This window comes from Drosophila hydei, unplaced genomic scaffold (genome assembly GCF_003285905.1).
Source record: "Drosophila hydei strain 15085-1641.00,03,60 unplaced genomic scaffold, DhydRS2 tig00000237-arrow-arrow-pilon, whole genome shotgun sequence".
Classification (NCBI taxonomy): domain Eukaryota; kingdom Metazoa; phylum Arthropoda; class Insecta; order Diptera; family Drosophilidae; genus Drosophila; species Drosophila hydei.
In genome coordinates, this window is record NW_022045691.1 from 1,387,867 (window position 1) to 1,415,385 (window position 27,519).

Genomic DNA, 27,519 nt, shown 5'->3' on the forward strand with positions numbered 1-27,519 from the left:
TTTGTTTTTGTTTGTAAATAACGTGACGACTTGAAAACAGAAATTAAATAAGTGTACTTTACTCGTAATGTAGTAGAAAGTGTTATAAAAGCAATATTACAATAACTGTGGTAGAATTGGCTCCTAAAATAGATATTTTACAACTGATACCACTTTTTGTCTTTATATTTAAGCATTAATTGATGCGCTGTACCGCTGAAATCTTGAGCTGTATTGGCCATACGCTCTGCGCGCTCCTCCAACAAATTCAATTTCTCGCCACGCTCCATCGCCAGCTGATGGGCCCGACTGATCTCTGATGCGGCCGTCGATGCCCGTTGGCCCAGCTGCTCCAAATTGGGGCCAGGTATATGACGGGCAACCGAACGATTTGCTTTCCCGCTTTGTTCACCAACTGTCGGTGAGAGAGTTAAGTAAATGGGTTAGTTATAAAAGTTAGTTAAGATTTTTTCTCTTCGATTATCTACAGATCTCATTTGTCATCTGTCATTTATCATCTTTCATCTATCATGTCATCTGTCATCTGTCATCTGTCATCTGTCATCTGTGATCTGTTATCTCTCATCTCTCATCTGTCATCTCTCATCTCTCATCTCTCATCTCTCATCTCTCATCTCTCATCTCTTATCTCTAGCCTCTCGTTACTCTTTTCCCTTGTTTTCTCTTCGTTCTCTTCTCTTGTTTTCTCTTCTCTCCTAACTCGTTTCTCTTCGCCCTTTTCTCTTCTTTCTATTATTTATTATTATCGACTACTTACACAACTCTTCGCGATCCAAAAGCTTGGCTCCACCGCCAAATAGACCCTTAAAGAAACCCTCCTTCGGCTGTTCGGGCATATCGTGTACCGTGTATAACTCACCCATCATCTCCAAAATAAATTGACTATAGGGAAATATAGATGTTATAATATAATATGGGTAATAACGATGGTAATCCCAATTAGTTCTCACCAAAATTCCGATGATATCGTGAATTTCTGAATTTCGGTGGGCGATGCCATGTACAATCCATGACCTTTATGACTAAAGCAAAAGATTTTTGATATTCTGCAATGATTGAGAGGAATCCAATTGAAATATGCTCTATATAGAGATCGGTTTTTTCTCTTACTGAGTTGTATCTTCATGAACAATGATCTGTTGACCCCATATCGAAAGCATTGGATCCACAATTCCCTGTTTACATTTGGTTTGAAAACTAAAGAATAAATAACCATTTTAGATCAAATTTTGCCCAAATTTTGAATAGAGTTTGATCGTACCTTAAGTCCATAAGCGGTAAGAAATCAGTATCCAATAACAGTTTTAGACTAGGAAGACTATGTACCATTAGATGGCCATTCGAAAGATAGGTTGCTAAGCAAGAGCCATCTATAGGGAGTGGATAAGCAATTATAAACATAATTCGTAGAGGAGGTGAATATATACCCTTGCAGATCTCATAGACATTTAGGCATTTATCGATATATGATTTATCGATTTGCACAGTAAATAACAATTTAATTTTCATAATATGGCACAGTTAGGGTTATCTAAGGGATTATCTACTGTTAGGGCTTATCTAGCTTTTCTCTATTCCGTAGAGCTTTCGATTGTTGTTTATCGATAACAATAAATTATTAAAATTATCAAGTTAGCTGGACTATATCACAGACTATATCCATCTCTACTGACAAGCTTACTTGTATGCATGATTCGTACATATCGATAACTGCTATAAGCAAATTGCACATTCGATAACAAATAAATTGATTATATACATTGCACGCAACTGTAAATAGTAGTATAAGTTATCAGATTATAATATTTGTATCTTTAGACACTTATCGATAAATGTTTTCGATAACAAATGTCATATACCGTTAGAGTATATCTATTTGTAGTATATTCTACAAAGCAATTGATTTGTTTCTTTAAGAAACTATCGATAACAAAGTTTCTTTGAACCTATCGTTTAGTTTGCCTAGCTGTCTCTGCAAGGGTAAGTCTATCGATTGGATATCGATTTTTTTTATTTTATGAACCTTTCATCGTGATAGTTTCTGCCTTGACTGCGAAATCCATTTCCGATAATTGTATGCGATTGATGCAGCACTGATTGGCCACATCAAAGACCTTGGTTTGCTTTTCGCTAGCGATAACTATATATTGTCGATCGGTGAGTGTTTCCAGCCCGGTGCTAACGCTGCCGCTGATGCCGCTGCTGCTGGCGCTGCTGCTGCTGATGCCGCCGCCACCGCTACCGCCGACGCCGCCGCCGCCCGTTGCACTGCCGCTGCCACTGCTACCTGTTGCACCTACTCCGCCCGCTGCTGATGCAGCACCTGCAGCACCAGCTCCAGCGCCAGCTCCACCGCCAGCTGTGCTGCCCGCTGCAGCTGCACTACCAGCTCCGCCAGCAACCGATGTGTTTGATATTGTATTGGCAGTTGTTGGTGTAAATGTGGGGCTGGTGCGGCTGCTGCTCTTAGTGGGCGTGCCTAACAGGAGAAAACAAGAAAAACATGTCGATATATATCGATTGTTACAATTGCATATGCGGTTTCGTTAACAGTTACGATCTTTCTTGTCCCGATTCTCGTCGCGCCAAGGCTCAAATGTATAGGGTATGATCGAGCCATACGAGTCTAAAAAAGACATGGAAGTTATGGAACCTTTGAGTCGTACCACGGGTCCACCTAAAATCAGACAGATTAGATATATGCATATGGAAAGAGAAGCAAAGAGAGAGAGAGAGAGAGAGAGAGGTATATACTACACTATAACTTACCGTTTATTGTAACCAACACGGGCTGAGATTTGCGCACATCGCGCTCCGGCATTGTTATGAACAATGTCAATATTGAACCGAAACTAGTTCCAATCCATAAAGTAGGAACAAGTGTCAAAATATCTAATAGCGGGGCGAAAAGAAATTCGAGATTTATCGATACAAAGATAGAATGGAATTGTTCGTTGATGAAATTTCGTTGCTAAATATCGATAACATTACTCAATTTCGATCGATTTTCATCGATATTTATTATCGAATTGTCATTTTGATCGTAATTTATTTTATATTTATCAAATCAACTTTTTTTCTTAAGTTATCGAGCTTCACTTTTGATTACGATTGCAATCACGCTTATCGATTTAAATTATCGATTATACTGCAAATCAACTCGGTTTAATTTAATTTAATTTTGATCGCTTATCAATATTTTAAAGTTACAAATTCGATTGCTATTCGATGAATATTCATCAATTATAACTATCAATATTTTGTCTAGTAATAATCTTATTTGGTTTACTTTAATAGCGTTTGTTGGAAATATTCTTAGTTAGCTAACTGAAAGGCTAATTAATATTGCTTTTTTTTCGACTTCTACAGAACAACTGGAAATCGATATATTTATCGATTATCAAAATGCTACTAAGTGTGCTTTAACTTTGAACTGTTTGACTTACCATTGCGTTTTGCATAACTCTCGATAAAAGCTAAACAGGTAACAGATTCAGAGGAAGACATATCAATGCTTGACATTGATGACGATCTGGATCTCGAGAAGGTGCCATCTAATTTATCTGTAAGTCAGTTTTTGTATGAGGAAAGAAATCGATTAATTCGATAAATTAATGCAAGTGAACATGGATATATATATATAAATATGTATACACATATATAAACATGTATATACATATGTATACATATACATTATTATTAGATAACGGTACAGCAAAGAGAGTGGCAAACGATTACAAAATACAATTTTTTTATAGAGAATTTTTTCGGAATTTAGAGAGAATGAGGCAGAAATAGAGAAATAGATAGAGAGAGAGAGAGAGAGAGAGAAAGAGAGAAAGAGATATATAGAGAGAGATAGAGATAGATAGAGAGAGAGAGAGAGAGAGAGAGAGAGAGAAAGAGTGAGAGTGAGAGTGAGAGTGAGAGAGAAGAGGAAAGAGAGACAGAGAGAGTAAAAGCGGCGGGCGGTAGTAGGCATAACTTTTGTATAATAATTATTTTATTTAATTTATTTATGAATAAATTCAATTCTTTATTTGGTTTTTTTACGAAAAAAAATATTTTTCTTTTAAATTAAAATTGTTTTTTAATGTTTTATATTTTTGCTGCACTATTTTCTCTATACTGCTAATAATTGTTGTTGTTGTTGTTCTATCTATGCGTGTTTGTGTGTGTGTAAGTGTCTGTATATGTTTGGGCCAATCACAGAATGTCCTCAAATACAATTGTAAGTGTGCTTATGTGTCTGTGTGTGTGTGTGCCAATACATTCGCGTGTGTGTGTGTGTGAACTATGCAAAAATACTTTTGCCAATGCAGAGTTTGCTGAGCTTTTGTTGCAGTTAGTTGTTGCTGTTGCAGTTTTAAAGTTTTTTTTTTTGTTTTTTTGCTTTTCTTATTAGTTGCTAATTGGAAGCGTGCACAAATACCGAGAGCGAACGAGCGAGCGAGACAGAGTGTTTTGTGAACAAAGACATAAACATATTAAGAGTAAGACAGAGCGAGAGTATAAACAGATAACGAGAACTAGAGAGAGAGAGAAAGAGAGAGATAGATAGAGACAGAGAGAGAGAGAGAGAGAGAGAGAGAGAGAGAGAGTAAGAGAGAGAGAGCGAGCGAGCGAGCGAGCGAGCGAACGAACGAGCGGTAGAGTGTGGAGCGAGCGAGCGAGTCAGACAAAGTCGTAAGAGTTGTATACAAATATATAAATATATATATATTTTTTTTAAATTTTGTTTTTGATTTTTAATAATTATATTTTCATTTTTATTTTTGTTGTTTTGTTGTTGTGGTGAGCGAAAGTGGCGAAAAATGTGGGCGAAACAAAGGCTACATTCCTAGCAAACCCCACCCTTGAAGGAAATTATAAATAACCATTGCAGTTACTGCCATCACTAACGCAGCAAGCAAAATAAAAACATGAAAATCAAAACAAGAACGAAGAAATTACAAAATGGCCGCTGCAAGCGGTGGCACCTAGCAAATGGACGACACGGAAGACAAGAGTGTGCATGTATGTGAGACAGAGAGAGAGAGAGAAGAGAGGCAAACCACAGGCAACGTGCTGTCAGTGTGCGTATATGTGTTTGTGTGTGTACGTGTGCGTGTGAGTGCATGTGCGTGTGCTTATGTGTAAAGTGAGTGTACAGTGTTATACAAATAACAGTTTTGCATATGTGTAGCACACAAACACATATATATATATTTATATGTATATATATATCTATCTATAATATATATATATATATATAAATATATATATGGACACAGAAAGGGAGAGAGAGAGAGTGATAGACAGAGAGCAATGCTTGTTATTGTGGTGCAAATTTGTTGTTGTTTGTTGTTTATTGTTGTTGCTGTTGTTGTAGTTGCAGTTGTAGTTGTTGTTATTGTTGTTGTTGCTGTTGTTTGGTGCTCTGTTGTGCTCCCACCTTGTGATTTGGACTTTTTTAGGGACTCGTACGATGTCACCGACTGCTGTTGCTGTATAACAGATGTTTGATGCTGATGCGGATGCTGATGCTGATATTGTTGTTGTTGCTGTTGTTGTTGTTGCGCACCTGATGCACCAGCATAAGCACCTGCCTCCCCATTATCTGCATCAAATGAAGCCAACAATTGTTGTAGATATTGTTGCTGCTGCTGTTGTTGCTGTTGCTGCTGCTGATCAACGCCGCTGCCGCTGCCACCGCCGCCGCCGCCGCTGCCGCTGCCGCCACCCGCACCTGATAGGCCACCACCACTACCAATACCACCAACACCAACACCGCCACTAGCAACACCCGCACCTGCATCGTCCGCACCATAAACGCCAGACGCCGACGTCGACGTCGCTGTTGCAGCTGCAGCCGCTGCGCTTGCTGACGACGACGTCGTCGCGGACAGAGGATCGACCATCGTCTGCTGCTGCTGCTGTTGTTGTTGTAGCTGCTGCTGCTGCTGCTGTTGTTGTTGCTGCTGCTGCTGCTGTTGTTGCTGTAGCTGCTGCTGCTGCTGCTGCGCTGCATTTGCACTTGCATTAGCGTTCGCATTGGCTCCGCCGTTGATCTGGTCAATTGTAAATAAACAGTAATAAGGGAGGGGAGAGAGAGATACACACAGAGAGAAGGAGAGAAAGAGAGATAAATGCACTAAATGATTGAATGGCGCAACATATCAATTGTACAGTTTGTTGTTCGTCTTCATCTTCTTCTTGTTCTTGTGCAAACACGTGTGCATATATATAAATATATATATATATAGATATATATATGTGTGTGTAGCGTATGTGTGTCTGTGTGACGACTAGCATACTTAGTTTTGCTTGTGTTCGGATCGTGAGGAGGGGAAGGGGCGCATGGAACAACGATCAACTTAACAAATGCATAACGAGTGTGTGTAAGTGTGAGAGAGTGTGTGTGTAGTAATGCCCGGTGCCCGTTTTCGCATTGTGCCAGGCAAGCAGAACAAAATATAAAACAAAATGCGTGTGTATGTGTGAAAGCGAAAGCAGTTGCTGAAGTGAACAGTGTTGGGTAATGAGAATTCGTTGTTGTCAAAGTGTGTGTGTGTCAAGCTCTGTGGTGAGTGCATATGAATGGAGGATGAAACAACAAATCACAACACAGAGAGTGAGTGAAACAGAGATAGATAGAGAAAGAGAGACCGCAACAGCGACTTTATGGGACTAATTAATGTATATATATATATATATATATATATATATATATATATATATATATATATATATATATATATATATATATATATATATATATATATATATATATATATATATATATATATATATATGTATATGTATATATGTTTATATATATACTATGGCAGATCTGAATGAGAACGTTTATTATATATATAAATAGTTAAATATATAAACATTATGTGAGTAGGCAAGAATGCATGTATGTAAGCAGCTGTAGATGTGTATGTGTATGTTATCGATCGATATTTTTCGAACATGTATACGAGTATTATAGAATGATATACATATAAAGCTTATTAATTAAAAAATTCGTATTCTTGTGTGTGTTCATTTTTACAGTGTTCGTGTAGGCAAACAAAGCAACGGTATATAGCGCTGCAAGCGATTTAATTTTTTCTTTATCGATAAACGTAACAAAAAGCATAAGAAGCCAAAGAACTAACACAAAAATTAATAACTAAACTGAAATTGTTTGTAAAGCTAGTCAATAACTCAATGATGAACAAATTCGATAGTTATCGAACAGCTTTCGCAGCTGCAACAGAGATAGAGACAAAGAGAACGAGAGAGAGAAAGAGAAACACTGCAGACAGACATTGAGTGAATCCAACCAAAAAAATAAACAAACCAAACTCATACATACATACATATATACACACACATATGTATTAGTTATCGATACATGATTGCTGCTGTACATATGGTCATCGGTAGACACATTCTTTAGTTGTTGTACTCAGTTTGGCAGTTTGACCAAAAAAATAAACAAACCAAACTCATACATACATACATATATACACACACATATGTATTAGTTATCGATACATGATTGCTGCTGTACATATGGTCATCGGTAGACACATTCTTTAGTTGTTGTACTCAGTTTGGCAGTTTGGCGGATGAGGCTGGCCGGCGGTAACGCGGTCGTAACCACATACACATACAAATTTCTATTGGGGCGATGGTACTTAGTGGTATTTTATGGAATTTTTTGAATGATAATGGTGATGTTGATGATGGTGATTGGCGGTACTGTACTTATGGCATTTATGAAACTTACACATAACAAACGTGTAACGTACAACACTCAATAACAACCCATGTAGTGTTTTTGATTTTATGTATATGGTATTTTTCGGTATTTTTGGTATTTTTTATTTGCACAGTGCATACACAGAGGGTATTTTTTTAAAAGGTGAAGTACACTTAGTGGTTTTTGTGTGGTTGGTATTTTTTGGTATTTACTTGGTATTTTTTTGTTTTTCATTTTGGTTACAACAGTTATGCATACTATATATATTTTTTTATTGCAGTTTTGTATATCAACACATACATACATATACACATATGTATACATATATACAAATTATATATATATATAGAGAGAGAGATATACATATATAAAGAGTTAAAGAGAAAGAGAAAGAGATAGAGAGACATAGTTTTCTTTTTGGTTTATATCATAATTTTATAACATTTTTGTATGTCTTTTCTATTGGTTGATTTAAAATTTGCTTTTAAGTTTTCTTTTGCCGCCATTTTGTAAGCCGTTGCAGGGTACGAGGTATATGAGCGGGCGGAGGGAACGGCTGGGAGAGACACAGAGAGAGGGGGGTTAGGGCGGACTTCACACTACTAAGCTAAGATTGCAATACATACATACATTTATATATGTAAATATGTATTTGCTCATGTATATGTATGTGTATGTGTGTATGTGTTGCTTGTTTTGTGATGGTGCTAATTCTGCCTCTGCTTTGTCAGCATCACCTTCTCTTCTTCTTCTTTCTTAGCTGCAAACTACATATGTAAAATTCGTTAACTTTGTATGTGTGTGTGTGCGTGAGTTGTGCATTTGGGTGTATGTGTATTGTTGTTGTTAGTATGAATTACCAAAGAACTTCCACACAATCACATAAAGGCAGTTATATTGCAGCTCTTCTGCATCCGTTGCCTAGTTTCAGGAGAAAGAAGCATATAGATAAGAATTTCATTTTTCATTTTTGTTGCATTTGAAATTTTATTTGCATCGTTGTTGTTGTTGCTGTTGTTGTTGATTGGTGCTATTATTATTATTTTCATAATTATCATAATTATCATAATTATTATTATTATTATTATTATTATTATACTTGTTGTAGTTGTTGTTGTAGCTATTGAAAACAAAGAACTACGAAATTTTGTCGCTACACAAAATGCAATTTGAAAAATCAAAACAAATTTGAAGCAGCCCCGTTTCATTTCATTTACAGCTATTATATAATACGCTCTCTAATTTGACTGAGGAAATAAAGGGTGTGAGGGAGACGGGAGGACGGGGCTCAGCTTGCATAACTACAACAAAAATCTACGGCTTGCATACGATAACATACAAAAGCCAGCAAAGAGTGAGTGAGAGAGAGAGAGCAGCTAAAGAGAGGGAAGTTGGGTGGGTTATTGTTTTAGTTTATTGGTCTAGGCACGCCCTAATACACACGCACAAAACAATGCACCGCAATGCAAGGCAGCATGGTAAATCAGTACCTCGAGGCAGCAGCAGTGTGTATGTGTAAAGTGTTCGTATGTGTGAGTGTGTGTGTGTTTGTGAGAGATTTTTTGTCAAATTTACTTTCGATTTCGATTTCGAGATCGCTTTCGAGCTTCGTCTTTGACTCTCTCGCGTTCGCTCTCACTAAACTGCAACTGCTATAACTACAATTTTGCGCATTGACGCTCACACGCTCACGCTCTCTGTTGTTGATGGGCGGTGGTGGAGAGAAGGTTGAAGAGTGGAGTGGAATAAACATATGGTTAGGCCGCTTGCGCCTGTTTTACGCTCTCGCTTTTATTACACGCACTGTACAGTGTAGGTCGAAGGGGTTGGGAAGAGTTTTGCTGTTTTTAGAAGCTTTTACACACGCATACTTACGTATCTTTTTGGTTAGACTGCCGCTCATCATTGGCGACACATCGTTCTTATTGGCCCGCCCAACGCCAGCTCCGATGCCAATGGCACCCGCGCGCTGCTCTCTCGGCTGATATTTAATGTTCGGCACCGAGAGCAGACGCTGATCGCGCGACTTCTCTTTGAACTTTTGCCGTGTCGGCTTTAATGGCGGCTGTTGTTGTTGCGCCAGTTGTTGTGCCTCGCTCAATGGCAAATTGTTTGGTCTCTCGCCACTCTCGGGCGGCTGCTCAAAGTCGACACGCTTCTGTGGCGGCGTCGCAGTCGGCGTCACAGCCGGCAAATCGCCTGTATCACAATTGAGCATTGCGCTGGCCGTTGCCAGGCCGACATCCTCTTCCCGGCATTCGAGCGCCTCTACGGGCAACTCCTCGCCGCCTTCGGGCGAACTCTCTTTGGTCGCATAGAATATGGAGGAGCTATTCCGCATGGATTCCAGCTCCGTATTGACATTTTGGCTGCCGCCACCGATTTTCATATTGACTTTTGATAATTGACGCTTTAAATTGAACGTTTTCCATGACATCGACTTGCGACGATCCTGCAGCTCTTTGGGTGCCGCGCCCACCTCTTCACGCTGCGGACTTTTGGCCGCTGCCAGTGCTACAGCCGTCGCTGCGCTAGCACTGCTCACAAGCGAATCTTTTGTGCTGTTGATAACATCGCTCACACCCAGTGGCGATGTCGGTCGCGACCCAGTCTCGCCCGTTGCTGCCGACGCTGGCGTCGCCGCCGACGTCGACGCCGTTGTTGCTGACAGCGCTGCTTCATTCGCCTCGGGTATGAACTCAATCGACGGACTGTCCGGGCTGGTCGTATCGTTCAGCTATATATGTATATATACACACACATACATATATATATATATATATATATATAATTATATATATAGTATATATATGTATATATATGAGGGGGAGGGAAGGTGGGCGCAATGCCGCAAGTTTTAATAAAGTTTCGGCTAAGCAAGGACACGCGTACGCAGCAGAGACATTTCGCATATCCGAGAAACCAAAAGCAAAGCCAAAAAAAGAAAAATACAAAACCAACAAGAAGAAGACGATGAAGACGAATGAAAACGGCTGTAAAGACTGGACTTACAAGAAGAAGAACAAGCAGCGGCGAAATTGATGCAAGGTTTGTGTGCAGCATCTTTTAGTTTCCAATATTTAGAGTAAAAGCAGAAAGTTTTTTGCGTTTTCCAATACTGAAAGCTTTTCATAGCTTATCTAATTGTTATATATAGTAATTTTAACTGTTATATGTGGCATTTTTAACTTTTATCTTTATCAGAGCACATCAAATTGGAGGAATTAATGAATTTCGCATCTAACTGTTATATGATAGTCATGATATCTGACTGTTATATGTATAACATATTATAGTCAACTGTATCCTATATATCCTATCTAACTGTCATATGCTATAATTGTTATATTTATAACATTAACTGTTATCTATATAATATCAGATATAACTGTTATATGCACATATATATCATGTCTATATATTTTATAAAACTGTTATATGCAAATATATGTTATATTTATATAAAAGCTAGCTGTTATATGTATGATATATATTTAACTGTTATACACATGTATATCACATATATGTATTGCTTATCATAAGTTTGTTATGATAATAAACTGTTATATGTATAACAATCTGAGCTCTTATTTGGACTTATCCTACCTAACTGTTATACGTGGTCTAAATTGTTATGTGTCAACTATAATAACCTATATGGATAACTTTTTCTGTATCTTTTATGTCTCACGTAAATACCAAATTGGAATGCAAAAAGTTAGTGCACAGAGTATGACAGATTTGACAACTGCTTCTTCTGCTTCTTCTTCTTATGTATAGTATTTTCTCTTGTTCTTCTCTTCTGCTCTTTGTTGTTATGGTTTTTGCTCTTCTTTTTTTGCTTTACTTCAAATGCGCTGAGAACTTTAGCATTGTCTTTTTATATAGAGAATTATTACTTGATTTTCATATGGGGTATATATAGATATATATAGATATATACTTATATAGTCAGATAAAATGGGGAAGGAACGTATTTATATAGACAAATATATGCATATACACATATATATATATATCTGAATGTCATAAAAAGTATGCGAATAACTAGCTCTAAGCTGTTATACGAAACGTATAACAGTTATAACACACGCACACACATAAAGCTAGCCATGAATTTGCATACTTTTATATGAATATCCATACATACATATACATATATATATATATATATACACATATATATCAATCAGTTATCAATCAATGGGCCATTATTTATAACAGTTAAGATAGATTGTTATATTATTGTTTCACATGGTAGATTTTTCCAATTAAGTTTAGGTTTTTAGTTTAGTAAGGATTTTAGTTTAGTTTTAGGTTAGGTTAGGCTAGGCTAGATTTAGGTTAGTTTTTAATGGATAGGCGGAAATGTTACATCATGATGTGTAGCAGATAGGAATATAGATACATATACATATGCATACATATATGTATATGTATAAATATATATATGTATATAGTGTAATGTCAGGTCTCACAGTTAATGCAAAAAAAAAAAACTAACACACATACATATACATACACTAAAAAAACGCACATCAATCAACCAATCATTCAATCAAAGAAAACGTGTCTGGTTTATATAGTTACAATTACGGCTAAGTGGAGCAGATTAGAGTTAGAGTAAAAAAATTTCTTGTTAAGGCATCTCCAGAGAGAGTAGATAGAGAGAGGAATAGTGTGAGAGAGAGAGAGGCAAAGAGAGAGAGCGACAGAGAGGTAAAGGCACACACAGAGAGAGAGAGAGAGAGAGAGAGAGAGAGAGAGAGAGGCACAGACACACAAGCACACACAACAATCAAACAATCAAAAACCAATCAATCAATGATGGAACGTGGCTAAATGCGAGCAAGGTGAATGATGACAACGTCTGTGTGTGTGTCTATGTGTGTGTGCGTGTGTGTGGGGTAACAACCCAAAAAATAAACCAATCAATCAATCAATCAATCAGTGTCAATCGATGCAACGTGCAAAGTACAAATTTATAAAAATACCAAACACACGCACACAGAATTCCTATGTTTTCTTTGTTTTACAATAAAACCAGTCAATCGATCAATCAATCAATCATTTATGATTTACCATGCTGACAATTTGTGCGTTTCGCTAAAAAGTTTTTAAATTCAGGGCAAAATTAATACGGGTTTCTTAATATATATATATATATATATATATATATATATATATATATATATATATATGTATATATATATATATATATATACGTGTGTATATATATATATAAGGAGTGATAGAGTTATACATATATATAGACGGAGATAGAGAGAGAGAGTGAAGGAGAGAGAGACAGAGAGAGAGAGAGAGAGCGCATACTAATGCCTGAAATTTGAAGTTTCGAAATATTTGCGCAACTGAAAACTAGACTAGATATACGCAAAATAGACTACTACAAAAAATACTAGAAAAAATACTGAAGTGCTTAGCCTTAAAAACTTAGCAAATGAAAACAATTAAAGTTAGACTGAGCATAGAAACAGAGAGTGAGAGAGAGAGAGAGATAGAGAGATACACAGAGACAGAGAGAGAGCGAGTTGAATTTATATATATATATATATATATATATATATATATATATATATATATATATATATATATATATATATATATATATATATATATATATATATATATATAAATATATTTATATATATGTATATATATCAGTCGGCTGCGCCGATATAAGAAATGGGCAAAGGAAACAAATAAAAATAATCGAATTAAAATGGCAAAAAAAAAAAATATATATATATATATATATATGTATATATATAGAACTAGACAGTATATAAAATATGCTAAATAAAATACTACTATTATAGTATATGTATTTGTAGAGGCTACTAAAATAATTCAGCTATATATATATAGAGAGAGAGAGACCATATATATATATATATGAACTTAGATATTATAAAAATGTGTTTTAGCTAAAATGTAAATATTTTTTAATATTGCTTGCATGTGTGTGTAGTATTTTTTTGGTATTTTGTACTAAAAATGAGGGGAGCAAACTCAAAGGAAGTGTGTATGTCTGTGTGTGTGTATGTGTGTGTGTATTTAGAGTAAATTTTTGTTTATATTTAAAAAAAATGCCAGACAAATGCAAATATTTTTTGGTATTTTTTAAGTTTTGATATTTTTGTTTTTTTTTCTTTTTAAATTAAAAGTAAGCTTAGTTTAACTGTGAAAAGAAAAAGTTGTCAAATGCGTTTGCTACAATAAATGTTAATCAATCAATCAATCAGTGTAAATATTAATTGAGTCAAGTTTGTTGAATAATATAAATTGATAAATGTTATTGTTTTGTTATTGTCAAATACATCAATCAATCAATCAGTCAATCAATCAATAAATGGCATATTTAAACGCTATTTGTCTAACACTTGATGCGTGTGTGTCAATGTGTGTGTGGGTGTGTATGTCATTGTATTAGTGTCATTTGATTGAAGGCGGCAACATTAGCATTAATCATTATTAACATCAATCAATCATGATCAATCATCAACATCATCAGTATCAGCGTTAACAATCATGATCAATCAATGATGATCAATAATCATTGATTAGCATATTAACTATTATCATCATTGTCATCATCATCATCATCATCATTATTCATCAATCGTTATCAATCATTTTGTTTACGTGATCAATCAATCACTTACCTGATCAGAACTGGGCGAACGGCTTTGCTCCTCTTTGCTCTCAATACGTTTTGGACTTTTTGGTGTTCGCGAATAAGGATCGTGTGCGCCATACAGATCGGGACATGCAACACTCAATAGGCAAATTTTTTGGATTATATCAATTATGACAAGTCCATATTCGGTACCATAAGCCATTCTAAAAACAGAAAAAAGAAAAGAACACGCCATCATGTCAACAAAAACAGCGGCATCCAGCAAAACCAACAAATAAACCCAAAATTAACAACAAAAGAAGAAATGAAAAACCAACGAGTAAACAAAAAATCGACGAGTTTATCATCAAAATAAACTAATTGGTTTATATTGATATAGATATATATATACCTACTATAACTCACGCTCATACTCATATACACACACGCACGCACGCACACGCAGGCACTAAAGTCCGGTTTTATTATGCTGACTAATGCTTGCCTGCCTAAGAGTAGCGAGTAGCGAGTCACAAGTAACGGGTGCCCACTCATTCTAGCTGGCAATTGTTGCAACTAGTCGCCATTGCAAATGCTATAAGCCAAAGAGTGACACACTTCAATGGCTAGCGAGTGTCGAGTAAATAGTAACGAGTAGCGAGTAGCTATTAGCGAGTAATGCGCAACTGCTTGCACTTGCTTGACTTGTGACGTGTTGCAACTATTTGAGAGCAAACTCTAACTCAAACGTTTAACGAGTGGCGAGTAACGATTAAATACTGAGACGCGTTCTAGTTTAGTAACTATTATAAATTGTCAATTGCAACGCACAAAAATGAAAGTGAAAGTTACTCCAATGTGTAGCAAGTAACGAGTAGCAAGTAACGTGTAGCTCACAATTGCCAGTGCAATTACTGCAAAGAAAAGACTCTAAGGCTTAGCGAGTAACCGACTAACAGGTAGCTCTTTACCAGATAATTGTTACGGCTACTCGCCCATTATGAGACGATCAAAAGGAAGAGTTAGTACCTTTAAAGGCGAATAGCGAGTAACGAGTAGCTGCTTACACTCGCCTCTCTTGTTAGCACTTGCAATTTGCGTAAAGGGAAAAGGAAGATAGGAAAACGTTACTTCAACGAGTAACGAGTAGTTTTACTTGCCTTCGTGTTAGCTGGACAATTAATGCAGCTTGTCAAATGCAGTACACGCCATATAAACTAATGGAAGGCTCACCTCAACGAGTAACGAGTGGCCTACGTATAGCGGGCATAACGAGTAGCTGGCAACTACGCAACATTAAAGTGAACAAAAACCAAACAGAAACAAAAAGACAAACGCACTCTAACTAAGTGGCAAGTAACGAGTAGCTGCTGGCACTCGGTCTAGCTCACAGCTGGTTGCAACTACACAACGCAAAATGGCAAATGAACAGAGTTAACTTAACTAAGCGGGTGCGCGCGGGAGGCTCTCGTTGCGTCCGTGTACGAAATTGTAACGAGTGGGAAATTTCTATTATTTGGGGCTTTACTTATTTTTGCTCTAAGTTTTTTATATAGTCAGGCGCTTTGTTTTTGGTTTTTGTTTTTTTTTTTTTCAGAGAACTTCATGCACAATTTACGAATACAAACTACGAATACTGCACTAGAATATTTTTTTTATATATTTTGTTGTCCGCGTGTGTGTATGTGTGTATGAGAGAGACAGAGAGAGAGCGATAGTATGTATGTGTGTTTGTATGGCAGGAGACTGTATGACTAGGGAAGGCATAACGAGAGTGCTACTTACAGTCCATAGCTAGAGTTGATGCACAAAGATGTCACCTGTACGGTGCGACGATTGGGACCCGTTGTCAGACAAACCAATTGAGATTGAAAGCCCGGCGGCTTGCGCTGAGCACCAAAACGCACCTTAAGCGTGCACTCCGTCTAAAGCCAAGACAAAGAGAAAGGAAGTGATGATAATTGCATGGCGAAAATTGATCAGATATGTCCATATACGAGGCGTGCTCAGAAAGTATCGCGAATAATTGATTTATCGATGCGCACATAACTTGAACACACCACGGTATACAGTACATATGTATATGTAGCTAATATATGAGCAGTTCACAAACATAGAACTTAAAGAGTATATAGCTAAGCAGCTTAAGTTTAACGATTTCTTTTGTCATCGATAAATATCGATTTGAAGCATTGCCAAGAGCCTGAGCACATGACCACAGGAACTGCTCATATATGCCTTGATAAACCTCCTTTAGTACACACCTTATCCGAATCACTCGATTCGGTCTTCTGCACCTGATGTCCAGTGAGAAAATCGCATTCGGGACTGGTGCCATAGATGTCATCAAAGTTCTCATAGAGTATTGGTATCTCCAGCACCAGCACCTCCGATGTGGACTCGACCTTGCGAAACTTGAACAACATTACCTGACCCATCGCGCCGGCGACGCACAGTCGACGCGATTCCGAGCATAAAAATATCAAATGCACTGCCAATGGATTATCGCTATCCGCATGGCTAACGTGACGCGGCTTCTCGAACATTTTCGCCGTCTTCAATTTGTACAAAATCTGCGACAAGCGAAAAGTGATTTACATTTGGCTGGGCAGCTATGTAGCGGGTCTTACCTGGAGTGTGCCAGCCCCGGAATCCCAGAACTTAAGTGACCCATCCTGATGGCCGGTGATGACAATTTCCGAATAACTGCACGAGGCTGGCGACCATTCGCCACCCGAAATGGGCCATTCACGCTCCGAGAAGCCTGTCTTTTTACTTGTCGTTGTGCGACCAACCTGAGCGAGAGAGAAAGAGGCAGAGAGAGAGAGAGAGCGAGAAAGAGATAGATAGTGAGAGATCTTGAGACACACAGTTTGGGCTTAGCTTCAACAAGCCAAATGCTTTAAATGGAAAATAAATATCAAATTTCTTTTATCCTCATGTCAAACTTCATGTTAACTAATTGTCAGTCGAATTAAGTATGAGTATCGTGTGGATCGACAAGCCTTAAGGCATCTAATGTAAGGCGGTATTTATTTTATCCTCATGTCAAACTTCATGTTAGCTAACCAACAGTTAAACAAGGCGTCCGCACTTCATTTTTAGCTTTTTTCTGCCGATTGGCTGGACTAAAAGTTTTCAATGACATCTACTATCAAACTTAAGTAGTTTTAACCTCATGTCAAACTTCCCGTTATTTATAAAATTGTTAAATTTAATTAAAGCTGAATAGTTTTAGCATATAGAAGTTTCATTAAGGTGAGTCAAGTTACAGACAATCAAGACTAATTAATTAGCTTAAGCTAAAACTAATTATAAAATGAGATTGCTGCTTTCCCAGATGTTTAATCTAAAATACTTACAGAATAGAAAGCAGGAACCAAATCCGATGGGCAATCGGTTAAATATGTGCAACATGTAACAGGTGATTCGTGTAAGTCCATTGGATAAGGCGATTCAAAGCATGGAAAACCGGGCGTTAATAAGTCTATTAATACTAAGTCATATTGAAGCAACACAGCTATCGCATATGGTTCCTGGGTTTCTGTAGGAACCAAAGGCAGAGACAGAGACAGAAACACAGAGACAGAAACACAGAGAGAGAGAGAGAGAGAGAGAGATAATGGTAGAAATTGAATTTTATGTTTTATCGAACTGTTAACGAACCGCAGGGCCAAGGATTCTCGCAGAGCGTAATGAAATCGCAAACGGCATGCTCCATTTCCAATACGGTTGTGGTCTTGCCCACCATAACTGTGATGCAATTCGACTTTGAGCCCTTCTCCGATGGCATGCCGCCAGAGAAAATTGTAAAGGTTTCGCTATAAAAAGAAAGCAGAGAAAACGAAAGTCATCAGTGAGACTGAGAGGGAGAGAGAGATAAGTGGTTTTGTGACTTACCCAGTTGTGCTTGACTTGAGGTCAACTTTATAAATTGGTTTACATTTTTCCGCATTGCCATCCTTGTTGATTTTCGCTGTATCATCGTGCACTCGAGTCAATTAATCAAATGCTTAACAAATGTTTCCTTTCACTTACCGTGCGGACAAACTTGAGACTGGGGCTTCGGCTGCGGCTTGGTTGGCCACGAGCAAATGGATCCGTCCGTATGTGAGGACACGAAATATTTGCCCTCGTAGTGCCAGGCCAACGATTTAACCGCCTCCGCTGCTTGCCATCGGAACTCGGCGCATTTCGCCTTCAGATCCCACAACACAAGCAGCCCACACTCAAATGCAATAAGCAACTGTCATTGATTTGGGATTAATCGATTGATTAGTATTCAATTCGAATTGCATAAAATATCAGCTTTTACCTTGTTTGCATCCAATGGATTATCACATAACGCAATCACAGCACCTGGATGACTAGTTCTAACCCTAAAAATGTACATAAAACGTTTAAATTAAAGATAATTTCATAAAAAAAACATAATTTTCAATTAATCTTAGCTGTTAATAGCGACTGTTATGACTAAAATGTTAAGTAACAGCATATTAGCAGAGCCTTAACATTCTGATGTTAACTATTAATGTTAATAGCATGCTGTCAACTATAGAATACTCTATGTTAAGCAACTGTAAACTTAACATAGGAAGTTAGCATGGCTAACAGAGTCTCTGTTAATCTTGACAGCTGTAAGCATTTCATGTGAAGCTCCTGTAGCCTAAACACGAGGTTTTTCAAGTACCTATATTTTAGCATATCTTACAGAACCTTAACAGCTTACTGTAAACTTTACATTATTATGTAAAGTACAGTATTTAACGTTAACAGCTGCAACTGTTATGTTGTGCACAAAGCTAACAGAGCTTTTATATTTTTCTATTAGCAAGCGCACTTAACATAATGTGAACTATATATAACAGTTGCTTAACAAAAAGTTTTGCAACTCAATAACTCTAAGAGCAAAGTATGCTTATTAATAGAATTGAAAAACTATTAAATTCAGTGTTAATTAAACAGTAAAGAAGCAATTCAATGTGAAATACTTTGATTTTAACATAGAGCTGTTAGCTAACAGTAGATGTTACTTACACTTCAATTGCTTTATTCCAGTTAATAATATATCCACTAAGTGCAAATGTATCTATGTGAACGACGTGTATGTTGCCCTTCTCAGTGCCCACGTACAGCCATTTGCTGCCCACGGGCAAATGTATGCAAGTGACACTGAAAGATTCAGATCGTAATATATATATATATATAGATACATTATGGATATGTATTTATTGGATTTACCGCTCGCGCTGAAATTTGAGACTCTGCACAATGCGCGGCGTCTTTTGGCGTATGTTCCACAAGTGTATTGTATCGTCGGCTGTGACCGTCACCAAAGCGCCCTCATTCACCAGAAACTGGGCGAAGAGGACGGCGCACTCCGATTCACCTTCGTGTTTGGCATGCGCATCGACGCAAGGTCGGCCCAAGCTGCGAAGAAAAATCACACAAAAGTTAGTCAATCAAGTAGATTTTAATTGAATTTTCATTGTTCATAGATCATGCAATAAAGTCAAATATGCCGCAGGCTCATAGCGCTCCCGTGCAGCCAACTTAACACATTTCAGTGCTGCCAGATGGCTGAATGACCTCAAGCTACTAAAGCGGCAACTGAAGATATTTCAAATAGAGTTTAAGACAGAATTTTTCAAAACTATTGCATTTGCAGGCACAGCTACATAGCTTAATGCGCTTCAGTGCTGCCAGATTGCTAAAATGTAATTGTATTGTAAGCCGCAGCCAACTCAATTTTAAGCAATTCATAGAAAGGGCAAACAAAGTTATTTTTCAATCAATTTAAGAAGAGCTCTAGGTACTATGCCTCTTTTAACTCATATATAACTTGACTTGAAGTGTTGCCAGACTGTCCAGAGAAGGTATCATAATGTTGTTAACGACTATTTATCTAATATTTTACTGGCTATACTAAATGCTAAAGCATATTTTCGTTTTGCCCGATTGTTAAAATAAAAATCATGAGCATATTAACTACAAATGTTGCCAGACAGCTGAAATGAGCGCTCATTCGACATTTAACTAGTAAATCAATTTGTAATTGATCAATTTAAGAACTTACATGCGTATATAGCCGGATTTATCACCAATCGCTAATAGTTTTTGTACTGGATCGAAGGCAAAGGATGTGGGTGAATATGGAAAGCCATGGCGAAAGGTCTGCAAGAGAGGAGAAAAAGAACAAAATGTAGACGAACGTAGGTAAACAGATAGTATACCTTATGGAAGTCTGAATAATAAGCGAATATTTGAGTTAGGTTGCTTGTTGAACGGTTCTGTTATAGCCGCGTGTGTCTTATGATAGATTTTATAAAATACAACTACCAAATAAAACATCCGCTGGCTACAACAGACGTCAATTGTTTTCATAGTCGACCACTGCGTTTATTTATATAGTATATGCATATATTTTTTATCTATCTATATCTCTCTTCTATCTTTGTATCTATATATGTATGTATATATATATATATATATATATATATATATATATGTATGTATATAGATATATATATATATATGTCTATTCTATTTCTGCCTTCTATCTTTCATCTTCCATCATTCATCTGTCTTCTTGCATTTTTTATCTTTTGTTTGCTACCTTTCGAATCCACTTTAAAAATCATTTTCAAACACTGGCGCACCCAACTTAATATGATTAACACACTTTTCAGTGCTGCCAGATAGCACATCTTCTTCTTATTTGAAATTACACAGAGTTTTTGGAGTCAAGCACTTTTAGCACTCCATAGGCTATACTTAGCTGAAGTACAGCTCGTATAATTTTATTGAGTTTGGATATGAAAATTAAGATTTTACTCTGAACATATTCCCTATTATACCATGTTGCTTACGATATATTTAGATATATAACAAAGTATTCATGTATCAACTAGAATACGATATATATATATCAAAATGTATCAAAATCTCTAGAGGAATTTCTCACTTGAACATATTTACCTAGCTGAAATGTTATACAGATTTATTTATGGATATAGGAAATTTATATGTTTTATGACATCAAAAGTATATAATATATATTATATATATAATATACTTTTGCCGTTCAAACTTTTCTGCTGAATTGAATTCTAGTTTCTTATTCTTCTGCTCACTTACTTTTTTCAGTGTAAAATGATCGGCCTTCAATTGTTCGAGTATCTCCTGCTCCTGACGTATGGCTTGCGGCTGTACGGTTTGTCGAAATCCATCCAGAACTCCTTTGAATGTGAACTTTTTCATTTTTCTAACATGAGTCGTCCTGCTGCTAGAGCCGATCCGAAGGTTGCTTCAAAAGGTTATCTAAAAATGGGGCAGCTTCTTTCTGCTGCTGATGCTGCTGCTGCTGCTTTCTTCTTCTTTTACTTCTGTTACTTTGGGAAAATGTTTCAAATTTGATTCTGCTTTCTGTTTCAATCCGTTGCAATAGTAAATTTTGTGTTCTGTTTCCTTTTTTTGTTTTAGATTATTTCTTAGGGGTTTTATGTTGATTTTTGTTGCTTGGGAAGTGAAACTAGGTTAGCAATAGTCGAATTGAGAGCTGCAATTATCAAGAAGAGGGAGAGAGAGAGTGAGAGATGGTCAAGTTGAGAGATAGAGAGAGAGAGAGAGAGAGAGAGAGAGAGAGAGAAAGAAATGCATTAGTTGAAAAAGTTTTGTTGCATGTGGTTTTAATGGCTGGTGTCTAACAGTTTGATGATGCAATAGCAAAAACTACGCTCACACACATACATACACACACACCACACACACACACTTGCTAAACAATTGGAAGGTATTGTTAGCATGGCTTTTAAAGCACATTTGCCTGGCGTATAAAAACTATAGCCCACTCTTGGGCGCAAGCCCATCAAAATGCAATTTTCATGCAAAGTAAATAATGTTGTTTAGCAATATCATTGCTAGTTTTATGGCTGCTTTATAAATAACAGCAAATTTAGATTTTACTTTGATATCCGTTTAGTTCTCTGTGTCTTTCCATATTTTCTTTATTGTAGACCTGATATCTATATATATACTTACACATACATGTGTATACTATTGTCTTAAACATCATAAGGATTACATTTATTCAATCAATTAATTTGTATGAAAATGTTCTATCAATAATATTTAGATAACAATAGCGTTAACGACGGCTTTGTCGCCTGGACTTGGGCTTGGGGCGTTAATAAATTAATTGAAGGCACAAGCCGCGCTCAAGTGCCATCTTCATTTTTAATGCAATGGCCGTTGAAAAGGTGCTCGCTATAAAACGAGCAGCGCTGCTTATGCTCGTGCTTGTGCTTTTGCCCACAAGTGCGAGCGAGCTGGCAATAAAGAAATGGCAATGAGGGATGGTAATGAGCTTTGTATGCCTCTGTGACTGTATATGAGTGTGTGTGTTTGTGCGTGTGTATATAAATGCGATAAATGTGGCTGTGGGCAGTGTCAAGAGTCAAATGTTAAATGGATATAATTGAAAATCGCTGTTGCCACATTTTGTTGCACAACCCTCATACACAGACCTATGGCAACATACACACGTACATATATAGATGCTCTGTATATGGGTTAAATTTGTCTATATGTATCAATGCCTGTGTATATCTGTATGTATATATACTCTTATATATATGAGTGTGTGTGTATATTTGTATGTATGTGCACTTATTTTTGGGATGGCACACAAATCGATTTTTCGCACACTCATCGCACGTCGACGTCGACGTCAACATCGCTGCCATTTCTTATTTGCAATTGTTTACGCTTTGTCAAACAAATAATCACACATGCACATATACATACAGTGATAGTGTGTGAGTGTGCTGGGTCGCCAGGACAAACCAGCGCGCAACAGTAAAAAGGTGAAAAGCAAATCGCTGGCATACTTTAAATTTAATTTGCGCAAACAAAAAGGCACAAGCACACACATACACATACGCAAGGTGCCTGGATTCATGCAGTGAGAAACAACAAAAAGCACACATACATACACGGCGCCTGACCGACGACAACGAGCCGTTACTCTATGTGAATGTATGTATGAGTGTGTGCTGCCTAATGATGATTAAAATGCCATCGCTTGTTGTTGGTTGTGTAAACAGCAGTGCTTGGCGCTGGGAGGCTGAGCCCACAAGTCACACTCTTTCTCGCTCTTTCCTTCTGTCTCGTTTTCTCTTGCTCATTCTCTCTTCTTTTCTAGCATACATATATATATATTTATGTGTGTATATGTGCACGTATAGATAACCTCGATTTACAGATTTTTTCACACATACACACATACACATGCACGCAAATAACTGTCCGTTTTTCTCCTTCTTTTTTTCTCTGTTCCTTACTTTTATGCTTGTTGCTACTCACTTGAATTTACTCTACATTTTTATTTATATTTCTTTTTTTTGTACTCTTGGCGCCTTATGCCCGCAGCCGTGTCCGTTCCGCTCCTGTCGTTTTTTTTTTGTTGCAAATAACAACAGCACACGCCAAAAAAATTAAAAACCAACAAAAAAAAAAAGAAAAAAAACTCAACGGTAAATTGTTCAGTAAAGTGTTTTCTTTCAAGAATTACAACTGCATTTGGTATTTTTTGATACGATTGTAGTAACTTTGATAGGCTTTTGTTATTGCATATTTGAAAGTGTTTTTTCGCACTAATAACAAAAATATGTGTATCAATTGATTTTTCACTAGAAAAAGACACACACAACTCACTCACACACACACACACGCACGCACGCACACAGAGACGAGACAACGACAATAATGGCACACAAAAAAAATCACACACAGTGAAGAAAAACGTAGACGGAGTCAAAGTTGAAGTCGGACACACACGGGGATATGTAAGACGAGAAAAATGCTGCTGGTTAGCTGGTTAAATGGCAACTGGAGCTGCTGCTGCTGCTACTGCTTCTGCTGGTGCTGCTGCTGCTGCTGCTGAAGCTGAGACCCGTCGCTGTCGTCGTGTTTGTAAAGGCATTTTTTGCACCTTGTTTGGCGCACACGAGGACAAAGTGAGAGAGAACTCTTGCTCGTCAACCCTGAAAGCACATGCTCTCTCCCACTCTCTGTCATCCACAACACAGCAGCACCGCCTAGCACGCGCGCTCGCCCACTCTAACACATACGCTCTCTAACTCTCCCACCATCTCTACTCTCCCACTCTCCTAATTTACTTTAGCGCGCTGCTGTTTGCTTTGTTTAGGCATGCCAAAAAAAAACTTTACTGTTGCATAGCTCGAGGCGCTGAGAGCGCTTACAGTTTGCATTTTTACAGTTAGCTCTTGTAGCATTTATTGCTTATTAACAATACAACAAATCGCAAAAGATTTGCCAAATTTTACACACTCTTCTTTTGTGAAAGCGTGTGTGTATGTGTGTGTCCATGTATGGAGTGTTCGTAGTAGCTAAGCATTGCGCATGCTTACGCTAAGAGGCCCCGTCGTGTCCTGCCTGGAGGACGATGTGTCGCACACAATGCGAATCGTGGTGAAACCGTTTTTGCGCGCGCGGTCACATGACACGAGGCCAACACATACATACACACGCAAATCTGTTGAGGTAGCAAGCAAAAAGCAAACAACCCCCCACCTTCGCATTAAGCCTGGGAAATAAGCTTTGATTTTGTTTAAATTATATATGAGCATGCTTTGCTTTAGCTACCATATTTCAAACAAACACAAGCACGCACACGCACACCTGTTTATGTACACTAATAATATAAATATATATATATATATAATTCAAAAGCGTTTACGTTTGCGAAACATTTGTGAAGAAGGAAACGTTGCACGTTATTTGGCCAAAAGGAAAGTCTAAACTGAATATCCGCGTTCCGCTCAACACTTTTGCTGCTGCTGCTGCTGCTTTCGTTGCGGCTACGGCTGCTGCTACTGCTGTCGTCTTAGTACCGCGCAGTTTAAACGTGTATGTACATATTATGTTGGAGAAGAGCGCGTGACACGTGAGCACGTGAGCAAGAAAAATGTGCAAAATTTAAAGTAAAAACTAAATTAAAATTTTGTGATCAATGTAATATTTATAATCTTAGCACGTATTATTTACTATTTAGGCCAATGAAAGTTTAAAATTAACAATCAACGATCATTATTTAATATCTTAAATATTAAATATTTTTAATTATAAGCCAAAAACCTTCCCAAAAAAGTTAAATAAAATATTTTAAAAGCTTAGTTATCGTGTTCTCATTGCTGAAGAATGCGGTAAACGCCCATCTCTATAAACTTACACATACACGCATATGTATACGGAGGCACGCATACATACAAAGTTGGTCAGCTTGGCAGCAGTTATGCAAAGCAGCGTCGCTTTGCTGCGCGTCGCTTTAGGGTTGCCGCAAAGCAGAGCTTTGATTTGCGTTCGCCCCAACTCTAGGCCTAGTACGCGATTTGCACCAAGTGGCAATCCTGAAATCATGGCCTGGAATCGATACTTGTTGTCCTCACACACACACACTCAAGAACAAAGGAACACACATCAAAAATTTAATCAACTCAAATGTAAATACGCGCACACACACACGCACAGACTTAATAGCACAAAAATTTGCATTGAAATTGTTATGAGTTATGCCGTTAAACGTGCTCTCCACACCACTACGCTCTCCCGTTTAACAGCTAGCCAGGGCGGCCATATTAATAACAACTCTCCCACTCGTACACACACATACACACAAATACGTATGTACGCCTCTGTATGTATACACTCGACCCATTAACACACAGAAAAGTATGCAATAAAAAAATGGCCAAGCTCTTGCGTCATATGCCCAGGAATCATCTTGAAATCGTGTTTGCAAATACGCACACACATAGACACAGGCAAACACAATTTATCATCCCAATAAGAAACTTGTTGGGCTGGCACGCGCGAGTCAACCACCAGCAGCCGCAGCAGCAGAATTCGCAGTCGCAGTCACTGTCGCCGTCGCCGTCTGTTGATAGCAATATGAGGGCGCCATAAACAACAAATGCGCTGGTGGCGGACAACCAACCACCGCCACCGCAACCTCCATTGTTTGCATGAGTGTGTGAGTGAGTGAGAGATTACAAAATACTTTCATCATTTTAGATTAAGTGATTCATTGGTCAGCTAAATAGGTTTTATGATGCTGCTCCTAATGACGCCGACGCTGACGTTGACGAGGCAGCTGCTGCTGCACACTCATACATACAAACACACAGACGCACACACACTATTGACAAACATGTTGTCATTTTTATCAGCATATGCATGTACCTATACACATATACACACACTTATACATGTGCATGAGTATTGTACAATTTGCACAACAGAAAGAAGAAAAAAAACAGTCACAAAAAAGAGTAAAGCGCTGACGCTGCAAAACATAACATCATCAGCCAACAACAATAACGTAAAAATTCCATTTCACAAAATCCAATCAGACACCCCCACAGAAAATGCGCCCACCTGTTTCATTGCGTTTGGCACTGCGTTGTATATACATATATGCATATATATCTGTGTTGACACCTGCACGCGTGGCCAATTTGTTAATGCATTGCGTCGCAATTGTTGTTACGCGTATTGCAATTTTCGCACCTGGACTTCAACGCGCACAACTTTTTCACTTTTTTCTTGACTTTTTTGCTGCATGTATTTTCCCAGCTGAAATCGTCTCGTGTGAAGCTACTTCATCAAACTGAGCAGCAAGTAAACAAACGTAATTTGCGCAACGTGAATTGTGAGCGTTAACAGCGTCGTAGTTTGCTAAAGCAGCGCTGTTAACGCAGAACGGAGTCACTTTAACGTTATAATTGCAAATCGTTAACGCAAAATGCGTAACGTTGCAGGAAAATGTTCAGCAACGCAAAATTCAGCTCACTAAACGCAAAAAGGCGCAACGTTAAATGTTAAAATAGACTAAAACTTAAATATTTTTTTAATTTATATAATATAAAATATGAGATTTTTTCTTTAATGCTGCTATGTTATAAGCACGGAACTTCTATTAATAATTTTTTAGATTCAAATAAAATTTGCTGGGAATCCCCGCAAAAATATTTAATAAATATATACTTAAAGTTATATTGCATTATATTTAACTAAAATTAAATATAAAGCTAAATCAACCAGAACAAGCTATATGAAATAT

At 37.5% G+C, this 27,519-nt stretch overlaps 1 protein-coding gene across 7 annotated transcripts; it reads right to left on the reverse strand.

Moving 5' to 3' along the window:
* On the reverse strand, nucleotides 1–27,117 carry LOC111605111 (syntaxin-binding protein 5). 7 transcript variants are annotated; one of them, XM_023323461.2, is made up of 24 exons: nucleotides 26,835–27,115; nucleotides 21,516–21,936; nucleotides 20,455–20,552; nucleotides 19,620–19,808; nucleotides 19,416–19,550; nucleotides 18,694–18,757; nucleotides 18,417–18,624; nucleotides 18,279–18,354; nucleotides 18,045–18,199; nucleotides 17,741–17,922; nucleotides 17,009–17,173; nucleotides 16,643–16,951; nucleotides 16,164–16,303; nucleotides 14,425–14,602; nucleotides 5,435–6,050; nucleotides 3,447–3,563; nucleotides 2,770–2,892; nucleotides 2,558–2,677; nucleotides 2,024–2,479; nucleotides 1,262–1,370; nucleotides 1,111–1,197; nucleotides 951–1,046; nucleotides 758–882; nucleotides 1–394 (listed from the first exon to the last, which is right to left on the reverse strand). In XM_023323461.2, exons 2-24 carry the CDS (start codon nucleotides 21,636–21,638, stop codon nucleotides 138–140), a joined length of 4,128 nt encoding a protein of 1,375 aa, XP_023179229.2. In that variant the 5' UTR covers nucleotides 21,639–21,936; nucleotides 26,835–27,115; the 3' UTR covers nucleotides 1–137. The 7 variants fall into 7 exon arrangements, with proteins under 7 accessions (XP_023179229.2, XP_023179226.1, XP_023179223.1 ...); XM_023323458.2 differs by lacking the exon at nucleotides 5,435–6,050 and adding an exon at nucleotides 9,614–10,475 and having other exon boundaries at nucleotides 26,967–27,114; XM_023323455.2 differs by lacking the exon at nucleotides 5,435–6,050 and adding an exon at nucleotides 9,614–10,475 and having other exon boundaries at nucleotides 26,835–27,114.
* Between the last annotated feature and the right edge of the window lie 402 nt (nucleotides 27,118–27,519).